The 10,010-nt window shown below is 43.0% G+C and overlaps 1 protein-coding gene across 1 annotated transcript in view; it reads right to left on the reverse strand.

Annotated features, from left to right (window-relative positions):
• The window catches only part of ANO2 (anoctamin 2), a 321,678-nt gene that overhangs the window by 294,754 nt on the left and 16,914 nt on the right, over positions 1-10,010 (reverse strand). Inside the window, exon 6 of the mRNA XM_025210200.1 lies at positions 7,841-8,245. Within this exon, the coding sequence (XP_025065985.1) occupies positions 7,841-8,245 (405 nt within the window). The remainder of the gene's footprint in view (positions 1-7,840; positions 8,246-10,010) is intronic.

Genomic DNA, 10,010 nt, shown 5'->3' on the forward strand with positions numbered 1-10,010 from the left:
TCTAAAGAGCAGTGTTAAGAGCACACTATCTTGATATGAAGGAAGGACAGGAAGTATAGGTAGAAACCTTCTTTGGTAAACCACAAGCACTTCAACAACTGGACATTTAAAAAGGAATCTTACAGAAACTGGAAACTTGTCTATATTACTAAGAATGAGTTTAGCATGAGCATGTAAGGGCAAAATCAGAAAAGCTAAGACGCAGATTGTGATACAGCTAGCAAGGGACATAAAAGGGAACAAAAACAGTACTCTATAAATGTCAGAAGGAAGGGGAATAAAAACAAGTAAAGCATAGGTCCCTGAATTTGGAGAAGAAGCTAATATGGTACAATGCAAAGAAGGCTGAAATATTTACTTTTATTTTATTTTTTCATTATTTCATCTTCACAAAAAAGATCAACTGTCAGCTGACTACTGCAATGAGTATCAAGGACACGGAGTGAGGGGAGAAGAGTGGCAGAAATTCAGCCTAGAATAAGGGGAAAAACACCATGACAATTACCACCAGTACCTGGATAAGTTAAATACTATCAAGTCAGCAGGACCTGATAAGATTCATCCTAGAGTTCACAAGGGACTGGCTGAATGAATTGCAGAGGTTTTGGTTGTTATATTTGGGCGCAGACAGAAGTGCAGCTCCTAACTGTAACTGACAATACTTTGCTGGTTTTCCCTAGCAAGGGCCGCTCCTCCCTCCCAGACTGCCCTGTTTTCAGAATGGGAGGGGGGAACGAGAGTAGAGAGAGCTCGGTCTAGGGGTTCCTCAGCCAGCACTGGAGGTGGGGGTGCATAAATTGGAGCCCACCCCCCACACCTCAGGGAAGCTCCAATCCACCTGCCCCACCCTCCAGTGGGCAGGTGAAAAAACCCCAGACTAAACTCTCTGCACTCCCTTCCCCGCTCCCATTCTGAAAATAGCTCAGAGGCTGGTAGGCAGGCAGACAAGTTACAGAAAATACTATGTTTTGAAACATCTTCATCTGAACCCTCACGCAGATTTTCGCCCAATCAACCATTTTTCAAGAGGTGGCAGCTGTGCACTTGTGTTTGGTCATGGCTATAGACTGCTTTCTGTGTGGTCAGAATGGGTGAAAATTGTTACTTCTGTCTGCACTCTTTGAGAAGGCATGGGGTGCATCCACACATGCAAGCTCATGCGCTTACAGCAGCTCAAAGAGAAGCGGTGCAAATTTGAACCGAGGCTCTTTGTTGTGGAGCAAATTGTGCCACTTGGGGCAAAATAACCCTGCCTGGCTCCTCCCAGATCTGCAGCCAGGGGGAGCTAGAGCCTGGGGCCAGCACAGGTGCTGGCCTCAGTATTATAAAAACCTGCCCTGGCCAGCAGCTCAGGGCTACTTGCCCTCAGGATCTTCTGAGGCCCAGCCACTTGATATCTGGGGACACTAGCCCCTTGTGTCAGCTAGACTGCTGAAGCAACATACCAAATTCACTTTTTAAAATACCCCAAAATCCACATTCTTCCACATTTAGAACAAAAGAGAGAGAGAAAAGGATTGATCAGTTGGGCAATGTTTTATTGCTATATTTACAGTGTTAAAGAAATTTGGAAGCCTACCAGTGTCTCTAGCATCATAACAAAATAAATCCTAAATATCTATATGTTTTAATGTTTGCTTTTAGTTTCCTTATCACATGGTGGGTGGGTGATGGGGGGGACGTGGGGTTTGCAGGAGGGGGTGGGAAGGCAGGCATGGGGATGTGAGTCAGTGTTTTGGTAGGTGTGGTGGGGCTCTGGGTGTGGGGGCTGCTTAGGAGGGTTGGGTCCCCTGCATGAACGCCTCATGCCCTCGGAGCACCAACCAGGTGCTGGCAACACACCACAGACACCACCGGCAGCATCAGACAAGCAGGAGAATGAGCAGAGGGATGGAGATGAGCAGAAGGCTGGAGACAAGCCCTTGGAAATGTACTGGAGACTTCCTTTGCTGTCTCTAGCCTCCTGCTTCTTTTCTGCTACTGCTGGTGAGTGTGGGGGTCTGGGAGAGCAAGCGGGGAGCAGCCTCCTGCTTGTTCTCCTGCTCATCTTCAGCCTCCAGAGCCTGGAGAAGAGCAGAGGAATGAGCAGGGGGCTGGAGACTGGGGGAGGGTGGAGTTAATGGGGAGCTTCTCTGCTACTGCTGGTGAGTGTGGCAGGGGCTGGGAAAGTGAGCAGGGAGCTGAGGGAACCAACAGGGGATGGGGGGAATGAAGGGGAGCGGGGGGAACAAACGGGGAGCCAGGGGAACGAGTGGTGCATGGGGGAAACAAATGGGGAGTTAGGGAAAGGAACTGGGAGTTTGGGGGAGGGTGGAGTTAATGGGGAGCTTCTCTGCTACTGCTGGTGAGTGTGGCAGGGGCTGGGAAAGTGAGCAGGGAGCTGAGGGAACCAACAGGGGATGGGGGGAATGAAGGGGAGCGGGGGGAACAAACGGGGAGCCAGGGGAACGAGTGGTGCATGGGGGAAACAAATGGGGAGTTAGGGAAAGGAACTGGGAGTTGGGGCCAGGCAGGCCCCCCTGCAAGGTCCCCTGGCCCCTCCTCCAGCCCCTCAACTTCCTACTTACTTGGCACAAGCCAGTCCAGGTCCCTGCAGCTTGCACCGCTGCCTGCCCCACATAGGCAGGCAGCATGCTTCGGCACCAGAGAAAGGGCCAACCACAGAGATGCTTTGGCAGGCTACCAAAGTGTCTCTGTGGAGAACCAAGCCTCTGGTTTCCTCATGTCCTCCTTTTCCATTGTTTAAAGATGGGCACTATATTTGTCCTTTCTCAGTCTTGGGACCTTGCTTGACCTCCATGGGCGCATCCAAACGAGCACACACGTGCCTCTTGTAGCGTGTCAAACCCCTTTGAGAGACTACAAGAGGTACATGTGGGAACTAAAAAAAACTGTTCCTCTGCTCTGCAAATTTGCATTGTGGGGGCAAAATGAGACCCTTGGATATCCAGGGGTCAAAAAATACTCCAGGGGAAAAAAACAGGTCAAGGCATGGTCCAGGACCATGGACACCCAGGACACTCATTTTAATTTTTACAGAAAGTTGGGATCGGCCTCTGAAATCCAAAACTGTCCTGGCCAAACTGAGATGTATGTTCACCCTATATATGCATAGTATTTTAAATATGATTTAGCAGCTGGAAGCAAGGCAGCGAGCCAGCTTAGGTGGAGAAGATGCTACTGATAAACAAAGCTGTGCAGAAAACAGCTGTGAAACCAAGAAAGAAAGAGTTTCAAGCAATATCTGTCTGTGTATATTTTGGGGCATTGGATATGTTTAGGAATCCTAAATCTGTTATTCCATGGGTTGGATTAATTAATAAATAGATTTTTAAAAATTATCTAAGAAAAGCATTTTAAGAAGTATTTTCATCCCTGAAGTGTTATTTAGCAATATGCATTTCATTTATAACAAGTGGTAAAGTGATCCATTGTGTCAGAGTGCCATGATGCCTCTCAAATGTCTTACCATTCTCTTCCTATTAGGCTTTAGCAATATACATAATCCTGGGGTGAATACAGCACACTGTACAGAATTGTCATTAAAGTAGCAATGCAATTCAAATTTAAGTTAAATACTGATGTTCTGTGATAGGTGAAAGTGTGTGTTGATGGAGCATCTCAAGCAGCTTCAGATACTGACTGAGCCAACAGAAAAGGGCAAATGGGGATTAGTACTTTCTGGGGATATAGGAGGGAATTCTTCTAAGCCAACAACACCCTAAGCCATAAATCAAGGCATTGTTAACCTCATTGGTGCCTATTCTTAACAGAAGAAAATGCAAGCTTGTTAGATCTATAACCAAATACATGAACCTACATCACTGTATAATTATCTCCCTTCATAATGTCAAACAGGTCAGATTCAGAGACATTTTCTAGTACTCCACCACATTGTGTTATGAGACAACAGAATATGACAATGTATGCTGGGCCTCTCTCTTGAAATCTTTGCTTTACATTTATTAAACAGCATGTATCTACCAGAATCTTTCAATCAGAGAACAAAACAAGCAAGGAATATTAATTTTGGGCAGAGCAAGGCAATCAGTTAATGATGGAGAAGTATAAGCAAGTTGGGAAGTGGTGGAAATGTTTTAATTTACAGGTGAGAAGTGGTAGAGATGGAGATAGGGTCCAGTGTAGTTACTCCTGTACCCTGATCTTTTTATTTTTAAATTAAAAACAGTCTGAATTCTCATTCTGTTTAGTGACTCAAAACTAGCATTGAATTGATCATTCAATCTGGTAATTCAAATAAGGCATCTCCCTTATCAAGTTATTCAGTTTTCAACAGGCAAATACAAACAGAATATTAACATGACAAGTTTAAACAAAGGAAGAAAAAAATTAAGTAGAAAATATTTTATATCCCAGCTCTTAAAAGAATAGTAGCAATGAGGCAGAGTGTACGTTAACTGAAGCACTCTCTAGCAAGGTTAGAAGCAGGGTAGGCAGGCCACAAAAAAATGACTGTATAAAATCTAGTCTCCTGTGGGCCAGCTAGTTAGATATAAAAAACACCATGATAGGCTCACGTAGCTGAATGAACCTTAGAGTTTTTACCAACAGTGTTAACAGAGATCAAGATTAAGCTGCCTTACTTATAGTGAAATACAGGAAGATCAGCCTTACTCCTAGTGAAATACAAATCAACAAAGGGGTATAAACAGAGAAATCCACATATTAATAATGCTACAAGTGAAGGATCCTGTCAATCAGGCAAAAGGGAGACAAGGAAAAAAACAACCAATCAATTCAACTGTCAGCATGACAAACCACTAAAATATACCAGGAGAGAGAAGACTCCACGAGGCAGAATTTGTGGATTAGTATACCCTTCTTTGGATTTTCAAGCTTTTATGGCATCCTGCACATTTCTGCATAAGGCTGAGAAAGACATTCTCAAGTCAGCCTCATTCTTCTGTTTGACATGATGCTTATGGCCAGCTCTTTGCTATATCAATGGAGAGAAACTCTCCTTATGAAATGCCGCAAAAAGATAACAACATGGAAGCCTCTACACAGTTTTGAAGGACCTTGTGAAAAGGAAAAAAAACAAACCTGTGGGCTGAAAAAAAAAAAAGAATATTATATTCCCCCCAGATTCTTCTCAGCCAGGGGAGGAGAGAAAAAGCACAGAGCCTGCATGGACCCCTCAACTAGTAGGGAAGTGAAATGCGCCACACAGTGCTCTTTGCTTTGGTGCCACTTGACATCTTCTTATCTGAACCATTCTCACCTCAACCTGCTATTTCCAACCCCCCTGACTCCCCTATCTGCTAGAAAAATGAGAGAAAAAAATGAAAGCATTCCCCTGAGATATTCAAGTTTTAGAAAGAAATAGAAACCATTCTCATCAATCTTCAAAAACAGAAATAAGGCCTAAGCTTCTCTGAACAAGTTAGTCTCTAAGGTGCCACCCTGCCCTCCTGCCATTCAAAATTCATCATTGAATACATTTTCCTCAGAAATCTTTTATTCCATTAAAAAGGGTTGTTTCCCTCACCCTCCTACACCATTAACAAAACCTTGATGAAAAATTAGCAGCAACACTGCCAACAAACAAATTTCTCCATAAATTATTTTATTCAAAACAACATGCTGTATATTACTAGAGACACATTCACAACTGATTTTCAAGTGGGTAATAATATGAAAAAAACAAATCTGCTACTTGTATTTCTAGTCCTGTACAGGTTAATCTGAAGGAAACTTTATAAAAAAAGAGCTGATCTCACAGAGTTTCTGATTTTTATTGTTATGCGATCACAGAAATACAGCTAATGAAGTTTCAGTTACTATTAAACCTCAACCTAAAACTCAGCACAAAACCAATCTGGATCTGAACTCCAGCTTCTTCAGTTCACTGCCCAATTCACTTTTGTACCAACTAAGTGTGTTCCTTCAGCCAAAATAACTGCAGCCAAGCAAAGCAACACAGTATACAAGGGAACCACAAGAGGTGTCAGAAGACCTTGAATTGCTTTTCAGCCCTGCCATTGACTTGATATGTGAAACCCACCAAGTCATTTAAGCCCATATTTCCAGAGTTGGTTGGTATTTGGGGCTCACTTTTCAGAAATACTAAGCAGTTGCACTGAAATAAATAAGAACCACAGGATTTAAATACTTACAAAAACAAGGCCTCTGGTTTCTAGAGCCAGGTACCCATAGCTTAGAAGCACTCAAAATGAGAAGCCTCTACAGACTTTATTGTAGCAAATATGAATATCTCTGGCTCCCAAAAAAGCTAGAAGGGAGAGCATGTTTGAGGACACTGAATCTGCAATGTAGGCATAACCTTAGCTTCAGTTCTCAATCTGCAAACTGGGGTTGATAACAGGTACGTTGTGAGCATAGATACATTAAAGATTGTGAGATGCCTGTAATATAGATGTATAGAGACTATAGGGCTACATACAGACATTGCATTTTCCCAGGATAAGCCATTTTATTCCAGGACAAAGTACAATTGTTCAGACACCCATGTCCATTGTCCCAGGATAAATCCTAAAAAGGTTCACAGGATAAGAAGTACTAACAGTTTATTCTGGGACATTATACATTTCATTTGGACAGTTATCCCAGGACTGCATCCTTGAATCAATGACAGAAAAGCAGCAGCGCGCACAGCCACTCACTAAACCCTGATTAGAAAGGTGATGTGCATACATGCCAATCCCAGGATATTTCTGTTTCAGGACAAACACAGGCACAACTTGTCCATATATACTTTCAACACTCAAAGACATTTTAACAACTTTGTATATTCAATGTAAAACTTAAGCACAAAGATATGTTTTAAAATTATATTAAAATAAATTAAAAGTGATATGATCTCATATTCAATTGAGGAAAAAACAATTAACAATTCACTGCAAAGAAAAAGAATATTTAGACACCAAATATTTTTTCTAGTAAAAGAAAACAAAATTGAATTATCTTATTAAAGGAAATGGCAAAAATGATGAGTGGCTTAAATTTTCAGTATCAGTTTTTTCATCTTTTAATATTTTAAATATAAACAGTAAGTAAGTAAATCAGATCCAAGCAATGAAATGTTTAGAAAAAATATTAAAAGTTAATTTCATATTTCAAACAAATTTCTGAATATGCACATACTTGACCCCCCCCCCTCCGCTTCCCCCCAAAGGCCTGCCAGCAGACTATAAACTAGGTATTGTCAGTGTTAAAGCGCAGATTTCAGGGAGAAACTCATTAGCTGGTAACAATAGCAATTTGTTATCTTTAGGACTAGGCTAGAGGTAGACACAACGTATATTTTTTAAATATGGCCAGTGCACAAGAAATGTTGGGAAAAGAAGGGATGGGGGTAGTAGTACCATATGCTTTTTTATTCCTAATGAATACAGTGCAGGCCCTGTTTCTCCTCTCACTTAGCACCAGTGCAGGTCAGTGATAACTTCAGCATAGTCACACCAGTTGAAAGCAATGAATGAAGGGATTTCTGTAGGCTTTGGGTCATGCCTTCACAGTGAAAGGACAACAGTGCCTCTAAGCTGCATTTGAAGCACGAGATGACCTTCGCTTCATGCCAGATCCAGTGCTTGTAGTGGAACATGAACAATCTGTTCTAGTTCCTTCAGATTTGAAACCTCAAACCACAACTGTGTACTCTGGTCGGGGCAAGAGAGTTTTGTGAAGGAAAGCCACTGGCGAGAAAGCAGAGTCCAGGCTGCCCCGGGGTGTTCACCAGTGCTTTCACCCCCGCCACATTAGGAGCCTCTCCATATTTACTTTCTGTACTGAATTCACGCAACATCTTGCCAGTGAGAAGCCCAGTGCTACACTGGGGGAATGCTCCTTGCCCTCTTACCTCAATGTCTTTCTCTATTTCCAGCCCAGCTTCCATGAGGTTGCGCTCATATTCCTCCCTCTGCTCTTGTTTCTCCTCCTCCAGGGCATCCAGGGGGCTCAGTTCAATCACGTGAGCACCTGCCTGATCTGGCTGCTGCTGGGGCATATTCTGGTCATGATTTTGCTGTGGCGGCTCTTCACCATGGCTTTTTCCTGTCTCCCCATTAGAAACAACAGCCAAATTGACAGGTCTGTGCAAGCCACCTAGAGAGCCACCAGATGGATGATGGTGAGAGGTGCATTTTCGGTAGTGATAGGCCAAAACATAGTCTACTTTCCTCTTGCTGTCCCTGAAATGCATTACACTTGGGGATGCTCCATCCATAGCCCTTGCATGAGGTCTGTCCAGGTAGTTGTTAATAATCTGAAAGCAAAAAGGAAAAATCTCAGATGAAGAAAATGTCCAAAACCAGGCTTGCAGCGAGGCTCAGGGCCTTGCACTGTATAAACCCAAGAAAGCATTAGCTGTCTGAAGTAAATGCTGGGGATTAACTGGGGATCTGTGTAAGCAGAAGGAGCCCAGATTAAATCAAGTGGAGGATCAGCTTTGCCTGAAAAGATGTACGACTCAGGCCAGCACTTTCCAATGTATTCTGGTGCCTATAAAAAAATAACAGGCACTACTTACCTATCTACCTCACTCACATGCATGGAAAACAATGATTCTCTCTTTGGGGCCTGTACACACATACCTAATTCACCAATCTGTATCCGCATTCTAGATATGAATGGGTAGGATAGTAAGGTGCACAATGTGGATTGGAGACATGGTGGGGTACATGTTGTGAGCCAGGCTGTGCTGTGGTGGAGGGAGTTCAGGGCAATGTGTGTTCTGAATGGAGGAAAAGAAAGAAACAGTACTGTGGTCTGGGGCATGGAGGAGGACTTGCAAGGTGTTAGGAGGAGAAGTAAGGCTGGCCTAAGGGAAGAGAGTTTGGGAGACACCAAGCCGGGGCTGTGGAGACTTGAGAAAATAATACGTAGTGCCTGGATGGGTATCAAGATGTAACAATTATCAGCATGAATACATTTTAATATTTATTATAATTTGAGACTGCTAGACTGAGCAATGCACTTCTACATATCATAGAAAGGAAATGAAAAGGGAGTCATTCTGCACCGTATCCACACTCCACTTGTGAGCACCCTTTCTTTAATAAGTTGCTTCAAACGAACTAAAAACAATTTTCTTCCATGACCCACAGCCCAGATGTCTTTGTCCTGACCACAGCCTGTAACCATGTACCCTCAGCTCTGACCATCATCAAAGTACATCAATGCACATTTCAATTCTGCAATTTCTGTGCAAAACTTTAATCCCTGTTTTAAGACAATCACTAAAACAGGTCACTTGTAAGTTTCCCAAATTTTATGAAAAGCCTATCTAACACCACACTCCCTTCCACACACCCTAGGACAGGCCATGACTATGTACAATGTAATTTATGAAACGTGAAGCAAGCCCCCATTAACCATACAAATTAACGAACATGTATAGGAGTAAATGTAGTAAAGGTGTTTAACCTTCTTGTTGATTGTTTGAGATCAGTGTGGAGATGGGCAGCTGGTAGAAAGAGATGTATGAGATAGAGAAGGGGACTGATGAGTGAAGCGTGTTGAATTAAATTAACAACAACTTTCTTTTGGCAAACTATGCCATCTAGCAACCTTATCCCAAGGCTCTTTCATCTGAATTTCTTTTGTAGCTATTTCTATGGATAACACAGTGCTTGTTGACATGCTTCATCCCCTGTATGCTTTTCTGCAGGGTCCTAATATCTCCTGTGTTCACCTCTCATTGCTACTGTGCTTCACCTCCTGGCTTCTCAATTATCTACACCCATTCTCCATGTTGCTGCATAAATCCTCCCTCCACATATCATCCCACTCTGCACAGATCAGACAGTCCCCCATGTGACTCCTCTGGATGCTTCACACACACACACCTTAAACCCCTTGCTCTGGCATACAATTAAACTTGCACTCGCACCCTAAACCAACCAAGAATCAACATGTTCCCCTTTTCTCATTTGAGTCACTGACATACTGTACTCACGGGCAGTCCATGCAGATTCTCTGGTTCCATCCCTGACATGGTGCAAACCCCAAACCTCAGACTCCTAAACGCT

This window comes from Alligator sinensis, unplaced genomic scaffold (genome assembly GCF_000455745.1).
Source record: "Alligator sinensis unplaced genomic scaffold, ASM45574v1 scaffold35_1, whole genome shotgun sequence".
Lineage (NCBI taxonomy): Eukaryota > Metazoa > Chordata > Crocodylia > Alligatoridae > Alligator > Alligator sinensis.